Below are 25,760 nucleotides of genomic sequence, written 5' to 3' on the forward strand. Positions count from 1 at the left end.
GGTTTCAAAACTAAGAAATAAAAGTGGAGCACTGCCTGCCATAAGTCAGTTGCTTCAGTACCCATGCTGACATGGTGTTGGATAGCTTTCAGAACTCTGTATAGTTTTCAATTATGTTTTTCTTTCACCTGCTGTCATTCCAAAAGCCCTGGAATTGATCAACAAATGAAGTGTTGAACAAATAACATAAATAACATTCTTAATAAAAGGAAGAATAATATATAAAAGTTAGGAAGTGGTAAATCTCTAATACAGTCTGTTTCAACATTACCACATACCCCCAGATTAAAAAAAAAAAAAAGTCAATGTGTAAAGTAGATTGAACTCATAAATTATGTGTATATAAACCATTTATCCCTCAGGGAACAAGAGACAGGGCACTTTTGCCGTTAAGTTAGCAAAATGAGGTAACATGATCAAAATGTGTCTATTAACAAGTAAATTTTTGGAGGAAAATTGTTGCAAATTTTATGAATGAAAATATTACATATTTTGAAAAAAAAACCCCACATTATTTCCTTGGAGTCATAGGAAAAATGTAAATACCTTGTACAGACCATAATGCAGAACTTAAGCAAAATCTGTTCCACTTTTGAAGTAGAAAGTGTTCCACTTCAGCATTCATATGACCTTTTCTGTTCTCAAAGCACTTAGCAAACATTATCTAATTGATCTTTTGAATATCTTTTTGAGGGATACTTAGTCTGTATCGTAGAAAAAATATTTAAAATGTTGAGCTCTCTTCATTGCCTTTTTTTTGAGGGTGCAAATGAGCTTTCAGAATTTTTGTTGGAGAAACCTATAGTGCCTCTATTCATGAAACTCTTTCCTCCTCTAGAACAAAGTGATTGCTTGATGAAATGCGTATGCGAAAGGCTGGAGGACCACTCTTCCTTATCAAGTAGTACCCTTGAAAGAAAAAGCCATAAGCTGCTGATGAATCTAACCTTTCTACAAGGAGGAAAAAGTTTGGTTCTTTATAGCATAGTTATAGTATTTCAAATGTGAATGATACAAATAGTGCTGTGCTCTTTCTTCATGTGTTACTCAGCAAAGGTAATTCGGAATACTTGGATACTGGAAACTTGTTGACCTCTGTTACAAATTTTTTTTTTTTTTCAGTAAGATGGATTTTCCATTTACAGACATTGGTCTTAATGTGGTAGCTTTTTTCTCATGAATAGAGCATGTTGAGAGCTTTTTTTTAAATTATTAATTTACCCAAACAGGAAATGTGTGTTTTAGGAAGAAGACCCTGTAACAAAAGTTAAGAATATATATCAAAATATAAAATGCATACACAAATATCAATGTAACCACAATGTTTAAACTGTATGTAACTTCATTTTCTTGGCCCTCATTTTATGACAATAATAGTTATATATGAGAAAATGTTCCTTATGTCTCTCTTCTGTATTGCAAGAACACTTCCTCTTCTACCGTTACTTCACTCTTCCAGATGTTATTGTCCATTTCTATTTCATTAGTGTCTAACTGCATTGTTAAGTAGGCACAGTGTAAACCCATAGTAGATACAATCCTTGCAGAAAAAAACTTGCAATTAATGGATAAGTAACAAATGGCAAGAATAAAAATAGAAAGGCATCAGGAGGTGAACAGACCTGAACAACAGACCTGGGAACAGCCGTTTAGCACCTGCAATTTCAGCAGGAGAGAGCTGAATCTAATGACAGGAATCTATCTGTTTTAAAGTTATACACTTGAAGAACCTAAGAAATTGTTTTTCTATGCAAGCCACATATTGTATTTAGTGTATTTTTACTGAGACATCCACTGCTGACAGCAGTGTTGCAGAGCTCTCTGTTTTTTGAATAACAGTGATCCAATGCTGTATGTAGGATAATGCATGTCTTTCAGCTCTAATGTGGAGCTTCAGATAGATGATAGAACTAACTGTTTGGTTAATGAAATATCCGATGTAGAAATACTCAACATAGGAGCTAAGAATGAATAGAAAAACATTCTTATTTAAAGTTCCAAGAACATTCAGTATTCTGTTTGCTCCTCTTTACCACAGAGCTGAGAGGTTCACAAGATGCTGCTGCACTTGATTCTGCCTACATTGCAGTGATATTGCCACAGGGTGAAGTGGCAATGTGAATACTTGTAATTCGTGACTTTCACACTAATAGCTGTAAAGAAGCTATTATAGGGCAAAATGAAGAAGTGTTAAGAACAGTGGTAAAAAGAAAACAAAACTAAAACCAAAATATACTCTAAGTGGGAAACCTCGATTGTCATGCTCCAGGAATTAAGTCCACGTGAAAATTAATAGCAGAAGAAGTGTTTCTGTTTGGTTTTGGTTTTATTTTTATTTTATGCTCCAAACTTTTAAAAGTTAAGGTAGCGTTCATCGAACTTTCTCAATGACAGCACAATATAAACTGACACCCTTTAATGCACGCGGTGTGGTAAAGGCCACAGACATCTTCCCAATGATATTTTAGTCACTTTATCAGAAGCATTACCTAGAAAGTAGTAAAAACTCCTAGTTTTCTATAAAGTTATTTTAGTTCTTTCAGATTTGATTCCATTTCATTCCTAACTACTTAAGTAACAAATTTCAAGAAAAATACCTGAAATTAAGTCATACTGTGATGTAATTAATGAAAGGCTTCATGGCATTTCAAAGTAGGAAGTGTAATTAGTACTATTTCTTCCTTGTAATGTTTTAAATTTTGTCACACTGTTCTACTCTGTTTACCTCTGTTTTTCTTATTCAACAAATTTGTAACAAAACATAGAAGTGCACTAACTGAAATGCAAACGTTGATTCTGTACCAAGAAGAAATTATTAGTGTACTGTACTGAAGAACAGATTTATGTTAAAAGTGCATATCTAGTATTAACTGACTTGTAAGCCGTGGAAAGGAAGAGAAGGAAATGGAAAATCCTTTTAGACAGTACTGGAAACAGAAGAAAGAGAAATGAAATTAGAATTCTCACCCTTCAGTTTTTCATCCAAATAAATATCTTGATAATGGCTATGAATTCCAACAGGTTTTGAGAAGGGTGCTCCTTTGTAGCTTTGCAGCATCTGTTGCCCCATGTGCTAGTCATCTTGGATGAGCTTTGAAATCTAATGTCTGCAAAAGTAAACAGGAGAATAGAAATAACTTTGTCATGAAGTTTTGTCATGAAGTTCAGATTGCTGATGGCATAGGTTTGAAATAGCAGGGGAATATGCAGGAGCTTCACTGTTCATGAGCCTGATGTGGCATGTTCTGATACTAATCAACATTATAATGTAAAAGTAAACACACCTCTAAGTGTTGGTAACTGTGTTGATAATCACCTCTTTCCACTCAATTTTTGTCAGGAGTACAATGTTATCTCCCTCCTCCAATTTTATTATTAGGAATGGAGGAAATAAAAAATATTCTTCAATAGCTTGTCAGATAAAAGCCAATATATTTTATTTAACTCCTTTAGGGGTTGGTTGGTTGTTAAGTTCTTTGCCATACTTCTTTCTCTTCTCTCTTGTCCTTTGCTATATGTGGGAGCTAGGCTTTCTTTTAAATAGGGAAGAAAGATCAGTACTACTCAGAATTAACAAAAAAGGCAAATACTGTTTATCTAGTGAAGCTGAACATTAAAAGAATTTCTTTGAATTAGGACAGATACTTTTTTTTTTAATTACTTATCCTGCCCCGCTCTGTAGTGGCATCATGCAAATATTTATGTTGCTAAAGAAATTGTTACAGTTCTGAAATGACTGGCTGTTCAGATATCAGATTTGGATTTTCTGCCATGCTAGTGTTTTTTTTCCAATCAAGGATTCAATACTCCCACTGTATTGAGATTCGTGTGTTAGTTTCCCTTCTCGTATATATGTTGCCTGGGAGCATCTTTTTCATAGGAGCATAACAACAGACCCCTTGCAGAACTTTCAAAAAACAGATGTCATTGCAATAAAAAAAAAAAATTGAAAAGGGTTGTTTTTTTTCTGGACTAGCATCTCTTTATCTCCAAACTCTGTTTATGAAAAATATACAAGATAATTTTTATGTATTCACTTTTTTTCATAGATCAGTTCAGAGAAATGCAGAAGGATTATGAAGAAAGGGAATGCAACCTGGAACAACTCTTATAAATTTCATATGCTAAAAATAGTAAATAACGCACAAATATCTAAAGCTATGTAGAAATTTTCTTTGCTTGATGTGCATTTTTCTGTGAATTAAGGTTGCTAGTTTGGAACTTGCTGACAGTTTGGTTGTGGATGATTTGATACTTCAGTCTTTGTGCAAGTAGTTTGTTTCCCTGAAGTAATAATCTAGTTCAGATTTTTTGATGCATTGATCAATTTGGTTTTCAAGTTTTATTCTGTGAATGTCTGCTAGTTTAAGGTGAGAAAAGTAGTACAAAATTTCAATAATTTATTGATGTGAATTGTGTCATTTTTTTTGAACTTAGAGTATTATTTAGTTCATTAGTTTTCAAGTATGTTTGCTCCTAGTTAGGTTTAGAAGTGGTATTGCTTGGCCCCAGCATAACACCCTGGGAAAGATAGTGTTTTCCTTTATTTGCCCTTTCTTTGCCATATTATTTTTAAGAGTTTACCATGTTGCATTTCAGTGATTTTATAGGGAATTTTGTTAGGATTTTTTTCCTTCCTGTTTCAGCAAAGATATTTGGGCAACAGGTATGCTTAATAGATTGTGAAATTCCAAATAGATTGTATTATCTCATTTTGCATGGATTCATATAGGGGTGATGGGGAGGAAGGAGAATCCTCCTTTAATACTTCAGTTTATCTTTGTTACTGATGTATGGGGGCTTTTTTGTTATTTTTTTAAAGCAAACTGTTGGATTAAGTAATCTACATATATACTTTTACACCAGCCAAGAGCTTTTCTCTGAAACTTTACTTTGCTGTTTTATTATTTCTGTTTCACTCAATAGCATGACATAATCCTTGATTCAGTAGGAGGAGGAAGATTTATTTAAATGGAAGATATTTGCACACAGTCATTTCAGTTCTCATTTATTTTCCTAATTCAATTGCAAGATGAAAGTTCGACTATTCTCTGTAGTAGGATGTGCTCATTAAATCCAGGCAGATTAGCTTGGACAACATTGCTCCTGCTTTAGTGTTGTTTGTCGTGCTCTGTTCCAGAATAAAGGGGTTTAGAGAAGGTTTAAAATGCCAGCATGGTATTTTGTAAGCTTGATAAATATTAATCCTTAGTTTCTATGAGATTGTTCTGATATGTATAATGTCAAATTTGAAGCTGAAATTTGTGATACTAATTTTCATTTTGAAAACAATTAAATGCCTAAGAATTTGACCTACTGTCTCTGCAAGGTGGTATAAAAGTAATCTTTAAAGTCTAATAAAAACCTAGCCTGATATGGCCAAAATAACACTTAAACAGTTATTTATCTGCTGATTTGGTACTACATACTTTTTCCTGCTATTTATTTAAAAGCAACCACCAACAAAACTTTAAATTGTTACATTTTGCTGCAAAGAGATCTAGCTAGTATAGGAAGTCTCAAGCATTGGAATATTTTTTTAGTTCACCAGTGGCTTGGCATACAAGGTGATGAAATCAAGTTTTAAATTTTAATATGTCCATTTGTATTGAGTACAATCTCTGGAAAAGTATGTGAAGAAGAAAAATTTGAATAGGCTGGCTGCTTCATAGATGTATGAGATGTGAATCTTACCTTTGTTCCTGATGTATGATGGAGTATTATTTCTTAAAGACTAGGGACTAGTTTGGTCTTCTAGTTGGTGTGCAGGGAATTAAGCAGCAGGCAAAAAGTAAATAGTATAAAACTGTTTCACAACTTGCTTTTTCTCTCGTGCTGAATAGAATCCCCAGTAGAGGAAAACCTGAAGATTAAATTGTGATATATATACTTTAGCATCTTCTGATTTTTAAATATTTCCTTTTGCAATTTCAGGTATGTACTGATTTTATATGAAAAAATATATAAAATAAATGGAATAAAAATCCATTCTGAATTCTAGAATTGCTGACCTAGTTTCTTTTTCCTTTGAAAATATTAATTTTTAATTTCTCACCATGTACAGATGAAAATCCGTTGAGTGTTGAACTTTAGTTGAAGCCATACAGTAGGTTTTTAATAGGAGTGTGGCTTCATGACCAGGTAAAATTTTGATTTCTGTTGTTGAATGTGCATGTGGTTGAACTAATGTTATTACAGTTTTGCAGGAGAAATTTGTCTTGAGATATGGATTGAGAAGTTGGATGCCAAAGATGTAGTTAATAATTGAAATTCTTTGTTTTTCCTAAGGTTAGTTGCACTACTTAAGACAAAAAAGATAAGTGAGGTTCCTTGAGTAACTGATGTAGTCTCTTTTCCATGTACAGCATCCTCTCTTTCTCTCTCTCTCATATACAAGCAACCAAGATGATGTAGTCGTTGCAAATGGTAGATGTTAGAAACTTCTAGGGCTATGAGTGTGATCTCTACAAATAAGCATTTAGTCTACAAAACGTTCCATGTGCTTTCATCTCCAGCCAGAGCTAAGTCATTCATCTAACTAATTCTGTATTTAAATAGATGTGAAGATTTATATTAAGCTTTTATAGTTTGGGGATGTAAAAAGACCTTCGTTTTCATGTTTCTTTTAATGACAAATTGTGAGATTATCATGGTTTATGTTTGCTATTTTCTGCTACTATCACTTCTTCTAGTCTATCACCTTAAATTAAATTAATCATTCATAATTTTACAAGTTTAGATAAAAGTCCAAATGGAATAATTTTCAAATTAAATGGCGCAGGTTAAATATTGATTAATATTAAAAGCTTGACACATTATTTTGCAGAATGTAAAATGAGGTATTGCCCTAAAAATTTTATTAACTCAGTTAAATAGTCAGGCATACAGGATGAAATGAAGTCTAGAAGAGAAACTTACATCTGACAGTGTTAATAGTGTTTTTTCCAGTCTAACAGACAAAAAGATGAACCAACTGTATAGCAGGAAATTGTTATCAGTAGTCCAAATGGTCATTTGGGGTAATCCTCTGTTGTGGGAGACTAGAGTGAAGATAAAAGTATTATAGCTAGAGATTGTATGGTTCATACAACTGTGGGAAACTGGATGGTCATGTACTGCCAAAACAACATCAGAGTGTGTTTTCTTACAAATGTAATTCTTACAAGCTGACTAGTCACCTTAGTTAGTGCTTCCAAAATGTTTTATACATGTAAAAAAAGTAATAGCAGTAATGGGGAAATAAATTCAAAATTCTGCATGTATGCTAGCAAAGATTGTAAAAATTGAGTGAGTTGGAGAATATTTTTAGCATCTTTATTTCATTAAGCAAGAGAATGATGCAACATTTTTGTGACTTCTGCCAATTCAGTTATAAATAACTTTTTAATTCATTCTGATCTTATAAAATATTAGGCTAAAATGTAAGTGATTGGAAGTGATAGCTATTTTCTCATAGAATTTCTGTTTTTTTCCTTTGTTTTTACAAAATGCGTTGTGCACAGTCAGATAACTTAATTTTTGTGAATCCAGCAAGGATTTCTTGACAATGATTAGTTTATTCTGCTCAGAAGAAAAGCTGGTTTTGCTGCTGTTTCCACCTCCGTGGCAGGATGCTTCTGCAGCAAACCACAACAGATCGAAAGCAGTGCACTTCCTAAGGATGAAATATGTAACTGAAATAATTGTCCACCTCTTTAATTGTGTTATGTTAAAACTACATTGAAAGTTTGCATTACCTGAGACTGATACAAATTCCTGTTAAAAAAGGGCTTGAGTAACTGAAGAAGCAGAATTTAACTACTGCTTGAGATAATGTGTATGGTTAGTGCATCTGGAAAAAAGAATACTTTGCCATGTATTGCGTCTTTTGTGGAAAGGGCATGCATCATCTTTCCATTAGTCTCACTCATAAAAAAAAAATACTTGTGAATGCAGAACTGTTTTATGAAATGCATTTGATGTATTTATAAGCATCATGTGTTTTTTCCATGTATGCACATAGACTACAATTATGTCAGTTAAGTTAGCTTCTGAAATTGTGAATAACATGGGCTGTGTTTCGTATAAAATGTTAGTTTCAGTTTCTTTTGCAAGTACAGTTTTTGTGCCACTCAACAAAACTGCAAAGGGAACACATGTGGAGCCTTAAATATTTTTTACCTCAAGTCCTTTATAGATGGGATATAAAAGCACATTGAATAACACAATAAATTGTATGGAAAGGAACCACATGTTTTCCAAGTAGAAAAATGCATACTAGTGATCTGTGTAATATGTTTATATCCATATGGTATGCTTTTAATCATGGTTACTTACCTAACCATTCTTTTGAATCCTGCATCATTTGTCAATTTTCATACTTCAGTGAGAGCTGTGTCTACTCTGGGAAAATTTCTTGTTGTTTAGAGTAGAAAGCCTTAAAGAAAAGATGCCCCAGTTCCACATTCCACTCTGGAGACTTTTACTTAAAGACAATATAAAATAAAATGGTCCTTCCCCTTTCCTATAGTGGTTTCTAAAGCATAGAGACATATTTTGTTCTTAAAGATCCTTTTCCCACCCAAAAACTGTAAGTATGCAGAATGCATGCAGATCACTGCTCTGAAATGTGAGTCTCACAGTAAGATGGAGAGCTACAGAGCTGGCAGAAAGAAAGCAACCAACCTCTCCCCTTTCCTTACATAAAAATTGTTTCTTTGTGGGGTTTGTCTCCCTGAGGAACTTCCTGATACTCAGATACTCTGTCATGTGTAATTGGATTGTAGCTCTTTCTGAATACTGTTTTCTCCTCTTGACAGCATGGGGTAACCTTGGAAATGTTCTCAAGAGCCAGAGCAAGATTTCTGAAGCTGAAAGCGCCTATAGAAATGCCTTGTACTACCGCAGCAACATGGCTGATATGCTTTATAATTTGTAAGTATGTGTGGCTTTCCTGGAGTGGGATCATCTGTGAAAACTATTGTGAATGGAGCTATTGATTTACTTGCTGGAAATGAAGATTATGTTAGCTGTTGCTTTGCAATAGTCATTTCATTCTTCATGCTTCTTAAACTATGGGGAGAACAGGACCTTTTCTTCATCAACATGATCCCGTATTTGTGTATTGGGTATGGAGAAGGTAAACTTAGAAATCTGTTTGCTTCAAAAGAATCAAAAAACCCCCACGCTTGAACAAAGTATGGATAGATGGGGAGACAACAGTAGCACTCCATCTGTTTCTGACTCAGGTAAAATATAGAGGTGTTATTTAGACTTTTTAAAAAATCTGAATAACACTTGGTGGGGGGGGATTGGGTGTAAGCAATTCCTAGCATAAGCCAATAACTCTCAGTTAACTCCAGAGATCTGAAAAGTCAAAATAGCAAAATACTTTTCTCCTGTGACTGATTTCAGAGCAGCACAGGTTCAAGGAAATTTAATTACTAGAATCCTGTTGTAAATGAGTAAAAGAATAAATACCAAGAACATCAAAATAATGATACAGCAAGGAAAAGATTTCCCAACTCATTAACAGAGCAAATCATGAAGACAGAAGCTAGTGTCATGCTAAGTTTCTCACTGAAGCATAATTGTATTACCCATCCCAGTGGGGATGGGACTGATTCTCCAGGTAACCTGGCTGGGCCTCTTGCCTGCTCCCTGCTCAGCATTGCTCGTTGTGCTGCTGCTCACCCTTCCTTCCCCTCCTGCCATCACCCACTCAATCTGAGCAGGACACTGCTGCGAGACAGGCACCTTCAGCAGCCATGCGTTATTGTTTCATGTTATATATGAAGAACAAAATCCAGGCGACTACTGTTCATTAGGTAGTAGTATGAAAAACAAGTCCTGAGTGCAGTAGAAAAATATGTATGAGAGAGAAACAATGGGTGCAAGAACCTAAATGCGAGTAGTAAACTTTAATAAATAAATAAACACGTAATGTAAGTCTACTTTAAAATGGTCATTTATATTATCTGAAAATTAAGTTTACTGTAATAGAGGTTTTTCATCTTTTTTCCTTGTTTAGCAAGGAATAAGTTGCCTATTTTATTGATTTGCCTTATGGGTAGGCATACTGGAAACTTGAAATAATTTAATGATCAAATTTCTATTCCAAAATCAAATTCATATCTCAAAATATATATCTTTTTAATAATCATGCAATTCCACACATACGTGTATGCACATAATTTTTTGTCTGTTAGACAATAGAGAGTGTGGAAAGCATATTTTTAAGTAGAAACTCCTCCTTACATTTAAAAAAAGAACTACTGAACTCAGCTGAAGGCTATAGGACAAAAAGTGACAAGATTGATACGCCTATTTTTCTCATATACCATTCATTTTGGGGATGAAAATTATAACTATTACATTTTTTTTGTATGCTTATACAGTACTTTTGTGTCTTACTATATCATAAAAGGAAACTGAAGTTAATACCAGAGTAATAAGAGGAAAGGTGGTTGGGTGATAAAGATATAAAGCTAGAAAAGAAATCAGATTTCAGTAGTTTTGCTGTTCTCAGAACAAGCTGAGAATCTTCCAGCTTTCCATTGATATATAAATACATGCCTACAATTTCTGTTGAATAGAAAATTTCTTGAAATTCTACTGAATTTGTGTAAACGGAATTTAACTGAAATGCTATGTGGAATATATAAGGCATGAAGTTACCTTATGAATACCTGTGAAAGTTAAGAAAGTATATTCAGAGGGAAGTGTTTGCTATGTAGCATGTGTATATCTATGCATATGCAAAAAAGGATCTTGCATAAGTTTTTTTGGTTTTATAGTCTTTCCCTGTATTGGATACTTCCATATTCAGCATGAAAACTGGGTGATGAACAGAGTGGGCTTTGATATTATGAGACCAGAAATGAATCAATTATTTTAAGTGTAAGCTCTGAGGAGTTCCCGTGCAAATTCAGCCCATCCATGGTGTGAAGTTCTGCTAGAGTCTTTCACAAAAAATACTGCAATGGAAAAATACATCTTGTGTGTGCCTACAAGAGGTGAGTTAGGTTTGTTGTTTCAGGTTTTTAGTACAAACCTTTGAAACCGAAATGGTCATTTAGTAGAACTTTAGAAAAAAAAAACCCTGTTACATCCTTTCTAATTACTGTATTTTAGCCATAATATATCATAAGTATACTGTAGTCTCACATCCTCTTTATTTGTTCTTATCACATATGCCTCAGTAGTTGATAGAAATTAATTGGCACGTGCAGCCCAGTATTCACTCACAGCAATAGCAAATCAAATGGCTATCTGATCAAGGAACAAATTATTGATTCACAATTTTCAATGGGTAGCAGTCAAAGAGAGAAGCTACATAAACAGAAGCATTTGATGATCTCTTTCCTTCTTTTTTGAGACACTAAAATTTTGCCATTTAGGACAATTTAAACTGAATTCATTTAGATTACTTAATTACATGATCTCCATTTGAAGCTTTTTCTGACTCTGTACATGTAATTTCCCGTAGTGGCCAAATGTGTCAATTCTGTAACCTTAAGTAAATTCCTAAACTTTCAGAGACCAGCAGAAATTTTGTTATTATTATTTGTATTTTTTTAAAAGAAAAAGAGGAGGAAAAAAAAAAAAAGCTCTTGCTAACATTAACATTGGGTTGGAGGTTTATGACTACTTCAGATATGAGTTTAAATGGGTTTGTTCTGTTGATATTTCTTAGGTCCAAATAAATATAAGTGTGACTTGTGCATCGCTTATGCCTCAGGATAGCTTGTGACCTAGTGTGTCTTGAAGATAGGATCTGGATCTGTGGCCTCGAATTTAGGAAACCAGAGTTTAGGCCAGGGGCTTGAATTCTTGTTTGGAAGCTTGTTTTCTGAAACGTGCATGGAAACCTCAAAGGGCAAATTCCTGGCAACTCTGAAATAATTTATGATTTTCATAGCAATTTCAGTGCAGAAAGGATTTCAGTTGTCTTATGCTGTAGATAGAAAATGTATTACAATATGACTTTAATAAGGCTGTTTGTACTTAAAAAATACATATAAAATGGCGTCTTATAAATAACTTCTCTGATGTCTTGAGACAGCTCTGCAGGTAATTTTTACAAATAAATCTGAAAGCCGACTTCTCAAAGCTATGTAACACTGCTGATTTCAGCTATATTTCAGAGGATAGTAAATCAGCATAAACCTAGATCGTTTTCCATGCCTTTTCTTTAAACATTAGAATCCAGGTATTTTAATACCGTAAGGTATCTAGGACAGAGCTGTAGAAAACCAGTAATTTGTTCTTCTGTACTAGGCAATGTTCAGTAGATTACAACCAAGCTATTTTTAGGATTTCTCTTTTCAATCTTTGTTGCCTTATGATTGTTACCTAAAGCTCATGGGTTTTTTTTGTAGTTTCATATTGCTTCTAATTATTGCCTAAAGTAAAATTGCTTATCAGTCAAAAAACCAGTTTTGCATTTATTTATATTTAGGCTCAGCTCTGCTTGGAGTGTTCTTTTGTCATCAGTATCAGTAATCTATATTACCTTGAGTTTTTCAGCCAATTTTAAGGATGTTCACAATCTTATGTAAATATTGAATAATCCTTTAAAATTATACTAATTACTTTCAATGTTGTATTTTTGGAACATAAAATGCCCTATAAATGTTAAAGGTCATTCAAACAGCTGTCCTTTTGCTTCTTTCCCAAAATATCTCGTTCTGCCTTTTGTGATACAGGGCTGTGTACAAGTTTATTATTTAAATAATTAGATTTCTTTGAATAAGTTCAAAGTTTGAATTTCCATAAACTTTACTTTGGGTAAAAAGCTTAGTGTATTGTGTCAATAAATGTGGACTTCTTAGATTTCTCTTAGGGTGCAGTCTTAAATGCTAACTGAAATTTTAGTTCTGTGAAGTGTGGGATTGCAGAAATTTGTTATATGCAAAGCTTAACTCCACATCGTTGGGTAAAAGCAACATTAGTGAAGTTCTTCCTTGTCTGTTGTTGTTAGACTATGTAGCATCTGAAATCGTGTTTCCTCTGCTTCTGCCTTTTAAGGATGCTGGCATAAAAACGTCCTTTGCTGAACTATCAGAGACAAAAAGCACTAAAAGCAGACTTGCCTACTAACCCATGTTGAACTGTATTTGAATCTGCCTGAGACAAATTTGCTGCCCCACTTTGCATAGTAGGAAACAAGTCAGGGTTATGATTCCTCTTCTTTGATAGCCTACACGTTTTTACAATGCAGGATGCTGAGTTAAATAGCAAAGAGGACGTGTAATCTGTTGTCTAAATACTTGAAAGTTTTTTCTCAGCTGTGAATGCAAACTTGTTACAAACCTGTTTGGAATTATTCTCTGCTTTGCCAGCTGCTTCTTCTGCTGTTGAAGACAATGGCTGAAATTTGTGTCTTAGTGTAACAAAAGTTGTCTTGATAAAATCTTGCTGTATTGTGAGATCTCCTCTTGAGGTACTACCCAAAGGTCACTTTGGTGAGTGGTGGTGTCCTGCAGTGCAGAACTCTGCTCCAGGGCTCTTTGTAGGGCCTGCATGAAGTAGATACTTTTGTTGGTAATATTGAGAGCTGAAATACATACAGTGACCTAGCTATTCAATTACGTGCTTCAATATTTGAAATTGTGGTGTTTCATAGTCTTTATGTAACCTTTGTCCATTTATAAAATTAGAAAAATAATTATGGGACTCCAAGACTGAATGGGAGACATTTTGTAAAAGGTTCTTCTCGTAAGAAATTCTCTGCAGCTCTTAACCTGTGTTGCCTGCTAGGGCACATGAAAGGGAATAGATGTCTTGTTTGAGCACTGCTGGCACAGCACACCACTGCCCAGTGTTCAGAGGAGGGAGAAAGTCAGGACTAACACTACTCTTCCTGCCTACGGCAGCCCTCTCTCTATCAAGGAAACGGAGGTTGTGAGAATTTGAGAATTCATGCAATGCTGAAATGGCGCTAGTCCCAACTGAACTGCCCCAGTAACAAAGAAAAGAACTCTATTTGCTGACCAGTTTGCTTGCACTTGGAAAGCTCTTCCCTAGAACTGGAAGAACAGACAGGGTTTTGACTGCACTGTCTGAAAGACAAGAGGTTATTCTGGGGGTGATTATTTTGCTTCGATTTTTTATGTCTGTGTTTAGTGAGTTCTGCAAAGGGAATGATCATTCTGTCTTAATGCCTGCTGGCTGTATGTGGTTTCTTATTGATTGCAAAAGTAGGAATTATGTTCCATTTACATATTTGCCAACAGGATGTTATTGGAAAACATTGAACATCCCTATTCCTACTGTTCCTTAATGAGTGGCTTTCTTGTTGATGAGACGTAGTTGTAGACTGACAAAAGTTTAGGTCTCATTTAGTGAAGTAGTTAAATGGCTTAATTACTTAAAAAAAACAAACAAACAAACAAACAAAAAACTTCCCCCCAAAACACCGAACCAAAAAAGACTTAATTAAAGACCAGTTTCATGTACAGGGCTGCTGTAGCATCCACGCCTGTCTTTCTACTGACTAGTTTTGCAAATGAGAGTGAGACAGTTGCCTTAGGCAAAGCACATCCTCTGTTGCTCCGTGGCTGGAGACACATCCGTGTAGGGAATAAAAGAGGATTTTCTGCCATTTGCTTCTTTGTTCGCCAGTGTACCATTTAGGTAAATATAGTTCTTTGTTGATAATCCCACCTGAAATCAGTGGGATGAATGTAGCTTGAGGCATGGATATAGTGCAGTCGTGGTAAAATACTAGTAAACAGGCTCTGTATTAACTGTTGTTAACCAGTAAAACAAAATTGATTAAACTACTTCAATGTTGTACCTTGTTTGAAAACTGTATAGCTGTTTCTCTAACACACATGTTGACCTTGATGACAGTTAGCGGTTCCTGTGTGTTGTAAGTGGTCACTTTATGCCAGTTTTAGTCACTGAGGAGTTTGCTTTCTAAGCAGACCCTCTGGCTTTAAAAAGACTACACTGGGAAGAGATGAACATGTTATCTGAGAAAAACTATAGACTGTCTACCGACTATACTTTGTTACTGCTTTTCAGTCCCTGAGAACAGTTTTATGCCGTTATGGTTCAGTGACTTTAGGTCAAAACCAAGGCAGAGAAAGAAGACAGTAAGATTTTTTGAGTTGTTGGTTGAGCAAGATACATAGAAGTTTACAGCTTAGAGAATTCAAGGTGCAAAGAACTCATCAGGGGAAAATGTTTTCCTGCATTTATTTAAATGCCCAATTCTATAGAAGCAATGTGTGTAGTCTCTAGAGGGTCAGGACTTCCTTATCTTTTTCTCTTTTTTCCTTTTTCCTTTCCCTTTTCCTTGTATTAGACAAACAGAATTATGAGAAATTCCTAAGTCACTGGTTGAAGTCTGCTACTCTTGTGAGCAGTCAGCACATTTCCTGCATTTCCTAAATGATTCACACCCCATTGTAATATTTGCTAGAAGCAATGCAGGCAAAAGAAATCCTGTTGAAAAGTAATTCTTTTGCCACTGTGATAGTTAGAACTTGTCTCCTACTTAATCCTATATTAATTCGTGGTCAATTTATAACTGTTTGCTTTGTGTCCGATGGTTTAAGTAGCTTTTTCTTTTCCAAGTAATTTCATCCTCATATATTTCTAGACGGGAACTTCTTTCTTCCACGGTACTTGTCTTACTAAGCTAAAGGAGCCATTGACTTCTTCCTCACTTTCCCTCCATCTGATAGACTTCACATTTTCCCAATTATGTCAGTAAAGTTTCTTTGAACAGAAGTTGCATGTTTAAATTAACGTTTTAATTTATCTGCCTTACAACTGGAAGGTAGACTGGAAAAGACAAAAGTTTTGGAACTGCAAACGTGAAGCAACTGCTCCTGTGTTTGGGTTGTTGTTTTGTTTTTTTTCTTCGGGGACGGGGGGGAGGGAGGCTTTTTTATTTATTTAGCTTGGTATTCTTACCAAGTGTAGGGATTTTATTGAAAAGTGCTAAAAGACTTTGAGCTCTTTATCACTTGAGCTTACTTTTCTGTATCAAGCATCCTTATTTCAAGGATATACTTCCTTTTGTTCCTCCTTTGTGTCTCTATAACCACTAAAAATACGTACATACTCAATGCGTGCCAATTGCTTTGCTGCACCACTGGCTTGCATTCAATGCTTTGCACTGTATCACTACTTTTGTATTCTTTCTATCTGCCTCTTCTCTCCTCTGTTAGCAATATCCAAAGAGCAGTTATCATTTCAAAGTATGAACTAAGAAGAGGAAAGGCATGTCAAGGACAGATCCACTGCTGGCTATAGAAGGAACTTCCTTGACAGAATCAACTGTCTCCTTTGAAAGGAAATGGAGTAGAACTCGATATTTCAGCATTACAAATACACCCTGAATTTTTTAAAGATGCCTTCAGTGTAATAAAGCATAGTATAAAGCATGAAAAACAAACTTTAAATTGTTTGATTGTGCAATTACATAAATTTACTAGCCAAATTGAAAAGTTTTGGCTAATTTAGTCTTTTTTTCCCCCCACAAAATAGGAGGAAATATGCAGGCACCAAACCTTTTTTTAGAAAGCGTTTACCATTTTTTTACATTGCAAATAATCCCTGAATTGCTCGTTTCCAGGTGAGGAGAAAAGAACTAATTTTGTCTAAAAGTTGTGAGAGCCAGTAGGTGAGGAAGAACAGACTCCATCTGTCATTGCCAGTTTCTGACTTCAACTCTAGTGCAATCAGCTGGAGGGAAATTAGTTGTCTAAGGAAGGAAAATTGGGACTATCAAAATGAGGCTGAGCAAACAGATGGTGGGAACTTCAAGGAGTGTCATATTAAGCAGGTGAGATTCTTACAGGTGGCTAAGGAGGTCCTCCTGTATAGAGTCCCAGGGTTAAAAATCTCAGACTTGGCTGATGGTTTATGACTTAAGGGTATGTGTGTGTGCTTATATGTGTTTTTGCTACGAGTCAGAATCCAGTTACCTGCTAGACCCTCCTTAGAGACTGTTACTCACAGAGTTAATACTTATGGTTCAGCCCAAACGGGGTTGCAGTCAAAGAGACGATTTTGCAGTGCTAGAGGCAGTAAGTAGTAATTCAAGTGACAGATTAAAACAAATGCAGAATTGCCTTGATAAATTCACTGCTGCATTAGTGCTTAAACACTTATAACTGGTTAACGAGTAGATATAAAGCAAGTAAAAGGGTTTTCAGGTACCAATTTTATACCTTTTGAAAACTTTTTGGTGCCTCTTGGTGGGGACTAAGTCCAGTTACTCTGTGTTGATTGGCCCTTGGCAGGGTCACTTGTATCTTCAGAAGTGGGGAGTCTGCTCTTCGCCACGTCTGTGAGGCAGGGAGCTCAGTACATGCTTCTGGGGGTGTCTTTTTTTTTTATCTTAAGCAACATCAGGTTGTGAGGCCTCTGACTCACCCCAGGTGCCACTTAGTTGACAGACCACCACCCAATTTATCTGTTTTATCAGATGCAGTTGTTTGCTGCTGGCCACTCCTTTTGCCAGCTGCTTTCTTTTGCAAAAAACAAACTTATTTTGCTGTTCCTCAAGCTCCACTAGGGGAGGTTTAGGCTGGATATTAGGAAAAAATTTTTCACAGAAAGGGTCATTGGGCACTGGAACAGGCTGCCCAGGGAGGTGGTTGAGTCACCTTCCCTGGAGGCGTTTAAGGGACAGGTGGACGAGATGCTAAGGGGCATGATTTAGTGTTTGATAGGAATGGTTGGACTCAGTGATCCGGTGGGTGTCTCCCAACCTGGTTATTCTATGATTCTATGATTCTATAATAAATGTATTATACCACAGGAAGTCATAGACTTCTGTTTTTATAGCCTGTGAGTCCCATTTCATCTGCCTCTGCTGATGCTTCTCTGTTCTGCAGCTATTCAGCTCATTTCTTGCAAGCTTAGCTTACTATGGTAATTACGCAGCTATTAGTTCACAGTTTATGACACCACATCTACTTTCAGTACAGGCATGGTCAGTTTGCTTGAAGGGCATTCTGCAATTCTCTAGTTGAATTGGCATTTATTTCAGATTTTGCCCTTGATATATGTTTATAAAGTCACCTCAGGTTTACTTTTAATGATTTTAAACCAATTTTGAGTGTCTTGGATGAAAATTCTCTACCTTAAAGATGGTAAATGCTGATACATGTGAAAATACGGCATAGGAGACATATTGAACTTTCTTCTCATGGCTTTGGCCTCTCTCCTGAAGTGAAAGAAACTCCAAATTCAACTTCAATGATGGAAAAGCAAGTGTTTCTGTGACAAAATAATCCATATTTCACCTATTTCTGAAAGAGAAGGAAAGACTATATAATCAAAATCCCACTTGAAGCTTGTTGAAGAGTTGTTAATGTAACTTAGCAGACTACAAAGATAATTGAGTTCAAATTCTCAGCTTCTTTGGAAAGCTTTAAGTGCTGAACAGACCCTTTTGGTAACATTTCTTCTGATGTTCTCTTTGCAGCCATGTAGTGAAGGACATACTCCCTTTGGTAATTACTCATTTGAGCCTGTATCTTCATTTCATGTTTTCCCTGATCATGGTGAGCAATCTTCAGGGCAAGCTACTTTCAAAGGCAGCTCTGGGACTTGCTAACTGAACTCAGTGTTGCTGAAAGCAAACAGAAAGCATCAAGAATGAGATCCCTGCTCCTCTCCCAGGGCCCTTGCTTTGGAGTGCTGTTCCTTCACTAGCCCTGCAGTCTTTGCTGACCAGTGACTAAGTCATGTGGCAGCAAGGCTGAACTGCCCTGTTTCTCAGAACCTTGGGTGTGCCTCTCAGATGTAATGCTTAGCTGAAAATCACAACTATTTTTGTCTTAGGAATGGCTTAGATGCTGTGAAGTGCAGCAGTGGAAAGAATACAGGACCTGAAGACCTACAGATTTTCTTTAATTTTGATATAAACAGTAGTTTGGCATTTGATCCTGGAGCTAACTTCTTTGTATCTTGCTCAAAAGGTAAATATTTACAAGAATGCGGTGTTTCATTTTCAGAAAGGTAGAGGCAGAAGCAAATATTGAACTATTGCTCATTTGTATTCCTTCCAGGTGGTGAATGAGACAATAGACCTGTGGAAGTAATAGCGAGCAATAATGTAGTCAGAGACGAGAATTATAATACACGCTTTAAAAAGAGAAGCATGACATTTCACAGGCAGTATTAATTTTGGCAGTCTCTAAATCTGAAGTGTTTGGGTTTAGTCTTAGTTGCGTGTTGTGAATAATTAGATAGAAGTTGGTGAGTATATTTGTATGCCTGCATTTTATTTGATCTTGCATCTAGAGGGAATCTGATTTTTTCACCTTTGAAGTAAAATATATCTGCTTTTAAAACTCTCCTAATATTTTAGTTTAATGCAACTTTCATAATTTTAACTTTTTATCTATATAAATAACTATTTATCCCTTCATCAGTGAACATCAAGACAGTTACTTCTCAGAAGCGTAACACCCTCAAGTATTAATTTTATTGAACTAAAAATAATATTTTTTAGTTCTCCTTTGAACCTTTTAATGACTTTTAATGACTTTTTAACATCTGAAACTAGAACTAGAGACTCACAAATCTAGTCATTTTCATACTGTCAGAAGCCAAAGGGAAAACTAGCAGTCAATCAGGACCAGTTCCACAAGGAGAAGAGGCAATTCTGTGCCTTGTCAAAGTTTTTTAGATTACATACTTTTAGTTCCTTCCTCATAGTAAATAGAGATAAAACACTAAGTATTTGCTGGAATTCAGCACTCATTCTTGTATCTGAGTAGCTTGGTTTTGCATATGTATAGACAAAATGAGAATGTCTATTAATGGAACAAGGTTTAAAAGAAATAAAGTCTTCCAGAAGAGGAGTAGGAAAAAACCCCAGACACCTAAAGGATCAAGTAATAAATCAAGAATTCCAGTATTAGAGCATGTACTGTACAGGAAGGTTAATTCGGTAATAATTACAAATAAAAGTTGTTTCAATCCAAAAGGCAGAAATGTCATACAGTTACCAAAGTAATTTACTTTGTTGACCAGTTACTGTATTACTTCTCTTAATGTATGAATGGAATTTCTGTGATAAATTTATCCTAAAATTGTGTGTAAGAATGTGGTTTTTTTAAAAAAAAGTAAGAAGCAGCTTAAATGTCAGACCATACAACTAATTTATTTTTAGGTTGTTATGTATTTATTTTTTATTATATCTCCTGCTGTCAGTAGAAAACTTGATCAAAATACCACCATAATAATAATTTTCCTTGGAATAATTGCAGTCGATAAAGATTTTTACAACAAACAAAATTCAGGTTCTAGAAAATTTAGAAAATGTTGTTACTATCCTCACAATTGTACCTCTTGCTCCTTGCAAGACATTTACCAATAGTTAAAAACATTGTTGCCATGCCAAAAATATCCTGAATGTTATTCACTCATTGCTAAAATTTCTGCAAGTACCAGCTAAGTGTAAGTTCTGCAATATCAGTGTATCTCACAGTACATCTCAGCCTAGAATAATATTTATTAATGAAATTAACAACCATTAGGATCTAGGCATTTTTGCCAACAAGTCAATTTATTTAAGTAGCATATAATTCTAGAGTCCTGGAACTGATGAATTCTTCAAATCAAAGGTGTTTTGAACTTCTCCATGAACTTCCCTTGAAGGAAGTTGTCAAGATGCTTGAAAATGTGGTAATCATTGGGAGAGAGGTCTGGTGAGTCATCTGGGTGAGTTAGAGTTTTGTAGCCCAGTTTGTGTAGCTTCTGAGGGACATGCAGTTGGGCTTTGTCATGCAGAAGGATTAGTTCTGTGCGGTTGACTAATGTTGTACTTAAAAATTGCATTTCTTGGTGTGTTTTTTGGGTTTCTTGGCAATACTTCTCTGCTGTGATGGTTTTACCAGGATTCAGAAAGCTGTATTGGATGATTCCACTTACTGACCACCAAGCAGTGACTGCAACCACTTCAGTTCAGGGAAGTGTTTCAATACTTCACCTTGATCCACCCACTGCGCAGAATGCCACCAGTTGTCATAAAGAATGCATTTTTTATCACTTGTCACTATGCAATCAAGAAACTGATCATTTTTGTTGTGATTTATATAGTTCAAAAACTATTGGCTTTCAAGTGCAGAGCAGAATTTGTAATGATGACTTTTTAAATTTTTTGTTCAGCTCACGCGGCACCTGTCTGTCGAGCTTTTTTGATTTTCCAATTTGGTGCAACTGTCAAAAAATGTTCAGTGATCATTTAGTTCTGCAAGCTCTTGAGTTGTTGCACAGGTCTGCTCCAATAATGTCCCTCAACTGGTTGTCATCTGTCGCAGAAGGACATTCACAACTCTCCTCATCTTCAAGACTTTTGTTTCCATTACAAAATTTTTGGAACCAATTCCAAGCTACATGTAGGTTGACAGTCCCTATGACAAGTGCTTGGTTGATATTGCTAGCAGTTTCTGCTGCTTTACAGCCCCTTTTCAACTTGGACGACAAAATTGCTCAAATTTGCTCATTTCCCATGTTTAATTTGACAGCATAATGCTAACAAGAATAAACAGTGAAAACAAAACCACTAGCTTAAATAAGTAGAACAAATTCTACATTTTAAAATGGTATACTACCTGAACACAGTTAAATAAATGTTTATACAAGAATAAGCATCATAGTTTCCAGTGACAAAAATGACAGTTATTTTTGCACTAATCAGATGTTAAAAGTGATTTACTACCTAATCCCAAGGTAGTTGAGAGAGAGTTTCAAAAGCAAGGCCACATGGTGCTGATAGATATTATAGAAAAAACAAGATATATTCATCCATTCTGTTAAATCCTAACGCAACAATAGGATGCAAACAATGGTGGTTACTCCTTTAACTAACTGCCCTACTCTTTCCTTCCACCAAACTCTACTGGTTTAATACAAGCAGTTTTCTGAGGTTTTTGGAGGGGAATAAAATATCTCTGATTAGAGACTGGAGATGGAAAAAGTCAAAGCACTTTGCAGTTTGAAAAGCTATCAGCAGATAAAAGCATAGGGGAAGAAATCAAAATTGGTGTAGGTTAGGGAAACTACAGAGAGATATGATAACCCTCCCACCTAAAAGAAGTAGCTACATTTGTTTTTTCCTGGATACTTTGAGATATATAAAGATGGACATCCACTCCTGCATAATAAAGTCTGAGTGCACTCTGAAATGTTAATTTTTAAGGATTTTAAAATCCCTGTGATTTTAATTCATTTATCTATGCATTTTTTTCAGCTGAAACTATAGGAACTCTATAATGTATATATGTGTGTGTGTGTATATATATATAATGTATATATAATTGGCTTGTATCAGAAACGGCATGACCAGCAGGTCCAGGGAGGTTATTCTCCCTCTGTACTCGGCACTGGTGAGACTGTACCTCGAATCCTGTGTTCAGTTCTGAGCCCCTCACCACAAGAAGGATGTTGAGGCTCTGGAGTGAGTCCAGAGAAGAGCAACAAAGCTGGTGAAGGGGCTGGAGAACAGGCCTTATGAGGAGCGGCTGAGAGAGCTGGGGTTGTTTAGCCTGGAGAAGAGGAGGCTGAGGGGAGACCTCGTTGCTCTCTACAACTACCTGAAAGGAGGTTGTAGAGAGGAGGGTGTTGGCCTCTTCTCCCCAGTGACAGGGGACAGGACAAGAGGGAATGGCCTCAAGCTCCGCCAGGGGAGATTTAGGCTGGACATTAGGAAAAAATTTTTCACGGAAAGGGTCATTGGGCCCTGGAACAGGCTGCCCAGGGAGGTGGTTGATTCACCTTCCCTGGAGGTGTTTAAGGCACGGGTGGACGAAGCGCTGAGGGGCATGGTTTAGTGATTGACAGGAATGGTTGGACTCGATGATCCGGTGGGTCTTTTCCAACCTGGTTATTCTATGATTCTATGATTCTATGCTTTGAACCTTCATTTAAGCATACAATTGTGAATTCATGTTAATGATGTCCAGGCCATTTATTTCTCATGAATTTGTGGTTAGCTGGTGCAAATTATAAATTACAAGGATACTTGTCTTAAAAGCTTTGATTAAAGCCCATGCAGTATAAAACTAGCCAAGAACTGGAAGTATTCGTTATCATTTTTTATACCTCTTTAGTTATTAAATTTGTTTGGGGCGGAAAGAAGACAGGAAAAAATTGAACTGATGTAAGTGTTTGGCTGTGCAGTGGATAATCTGGTGAAATTGCTCAGCAAGGACTGGTTAAGGTAATACATGCAAAGTGTTAGGTGTTTAACTTTATTGTGCATCTGAGGAAGATTTGCTTATTTCAAGTAAAAAAAAAGATAACAGGCTAAACATGAATGACTTTTTTACAAATACCTCCATCATACACCGTCCACTTTAAGAAGTCTCACACCTACCATTTTCTCAACTAAGTAAATGAATCTTCTGGTTTCCATGAAAACCAAAACTATTGCATTTAACATCTGTTTTGTTAAAGCCATATGGATGGTTGTATCTCTGAAATACCAGTAAACGTATTTTTCTTCATTACCCTTGTTTTGTTTTCAGTATTTATTTTGAAATTAGTCTTTGCAGTAATCTCCCTCTCTTCTCTTTTTTCTTTCTTTTTTTCTTTTTTGTCCTTATGCAGAGGATTACTACTTCAAGAAAATAGCAGGTTTTCGGAGGCATTGCATTACTATAAACTGGCAATTGGTAGCAGACCCACACTTGCTTGTAAGTACTTCAACTATACAAGCCTTACTTACCAATACTTACTTTTTTTTTTTTAAGGAAATCTTCCTACTCTTTATAACAATTTCTTTCTTTTTTCAGAACTTTATCATTTAGAAAGGAAAAGGTGAGACTGTGCACTTTTCAGTTGGAGGCAAATGTTTATTAGTCAACAAGTACATTTAATGAGCTGCAGGGAAGAACCAGATAATGAGTTAGCACTGGGCAGCACTGTTAGAACCTAAAACGCTTTTGACCTGGGGTGATGACCCATAGATGCTACTGCTCAAATTTTTCAGGCTCCTCTTTTCTGTTTCTTACAGCCAGTCCCTGATTTTCATGGTATGTGGTGTGAGTGAATAATACAAATATTTTTGAAGTCCTTTCATTTTTCTTTCCTTGCCTGTGAGTAATGGGAAATAATCAGTTCCAAAATTAAGCGTGCGCTTTTTGAGATTGCTGACTTTTTTGTAGCTTAAATCTTAAATTTTCTATATATGTATATATACACATACAGGTATGTCTTTATGTATAAACATTCATATATTTTTGTAGCATTTCAAACAATGGCGTTATATGCTTGATACAGTACTAATAGGAGGAAAAAAATTAAGTGCCCTGCCTAGGTAGTGTTCCTTTGCCTCCTTCCTCAGTCTTTAGAGCCACTTTCTCCTTTCCCCGTCTCTGAACTTTTACCTCTTGTATGTTCCTCTTACACTATTGACTGATCTATATTATAATGAAGCCAAACTGAATAACTGTGGGATCTCTTTCAGGTATTACTTTGAAGTAACACAAAGATTAGATAAAACATAATGGAACCTCATTAAACATAAGATTTTTCCATTCTCCACAGCTGCCTATTTAAATACTGGGATTATCCTGATGAACCAAGGGAAGACAGAGGAAGCCAGGAGGACTTTCCTGAAGTGTTCAGAGATCCCTGATGAAAATTTGAAAGATCCGCATGCTCATAAAAGCTCTGTTACTAGCTGTCTTTATAACTTAGGAAAACTTTTTCATGAACAAGGACACTATGAGGTAAGACTCCAGATTTGTCTACAATATGATAAAACCTTCATACATAAATAATACCTATTGCTTCCATCCAGACTTTCAAAATACATGGCAGGCACAAACTGCTTGAATTTCACCAAATCAAGATAAGTGTTCTCTACAGAGAATATTTATTCTTTACAGCCACAGGTGTGACAGTGTTGATTTTATGTTCTGATGTCAGAATCAACATTAACAATGGTCACATCTGATGTGTGTTAATTCATTCTTCTTGGGTTTGTGACCATGGCTGGTACGCAAAGGACATAGGCTGACTACAGACCAGCTGACCTAAAGTGTACTGGCTTTTTAATTCAAGATGCAGTAAGTTCATCTTTAGTTTAAAAAATGCAATTATGTTTACTTTTGAGTCTCTAAAAATAAGACCGAGTTGGAATAATTAAAAACATCCTATTATGTGCTATTTTCAGATAACTTGACTTATGTGCAAAAGTGGATTGGATATTTTTTATGTGGCCATACTTGCACCCAACCCATACCATCTCATTTACCTGTGCAAATCACAGAAAGTGTGATGCTTGTGATTCCTCTCCACATTCTCCCTCATGAAATTACTAACACTGGACATCTGCTTGAGTTTTGGCCTCTAGCGGTATTTGAAAGAAAGCCATTCTCTCTTTGCATTGCGAGGCATACTTCAGAACAGGAGTTGCACATGGTTTTGATCCATATAACTCTCTCTGACTGCAACTGTTACGTCAGCTGTTTAAGATTAGGCATGCACAATCTTTATGGATTTTCTGTCATTCAGCTCTGTCACATGACAGTTACTAATTGGGTAAAACACAGACATAGACAACTAATACATCCATAAAAGTAAGAGAAAAGCAGCGTATTGTCTGCAGGGCAATAGAGTGTGGAGTTGGAGTGCAATACCTGGAAGGTGCAAGGGATTTTAAGAAAATAAACCATCAGATTTCTGTCTGGTGGTCATTGCATTCTGACTCAAGCTTGATTTGATCATACACTTAGGTATTTTTCAAGCATATTTCAGCCTTCACAAACTGCAAGTATTTGATGGGATAATATAGAAAA

The 25,760-nt window shown here is 35.8% G+C and overlaps 1 protein-coding gene across 1 annotated transcript in view; it reads left to right on the forward strand.

The window, feature by feature from the left end:
• Nucleotides 1–25,760, forward strand: part of TMTC2 (transmembrane O-mannosyltransferase targeting cadherins 2) — a 247,617-nt gene that overhangs the window by 153,471 nt on the left and 68,386 nt on the right. Inside the window, exons 4-6 of the mRNA XM_069858349.1 lie at nucleotides 8,799–8,913; nucleotides 23,566–23,651; nucleotides 24,505–24,689. Of these exons, the coding sequence (XP_069714450.1) occupies nucleotides 8,799–8,913; nucleotides 23,566–23,651; nucleotides 24,505–24,689 (386 nt within the window). The remainder of the gene's footprint in view (nucleotides 1–8,798; nucleotides 8,914–23,565; nucleotides 23,652–24,504; nucleotides 24,690–25,760) is intronic.

The sequence above is a fragment of the Phaenicophaeus curvirostris genome, chromosome 1, assembly GCF_032191515.1.
Source record: "Phaenicophaeus curvirostris isolate KB17595 chromosome 1, BPBGC_Pcur_1.0, whole genome shotgun sequence".
In the NCBI taxonomy this organism is placed as follows: domain Eukaryota; kingdom Metazoa; phylum Chordata; class Aves; order Cuculiformes; family Cuculidae; genus Phaenicophaeus; species Phaenicophaeus curvirostris.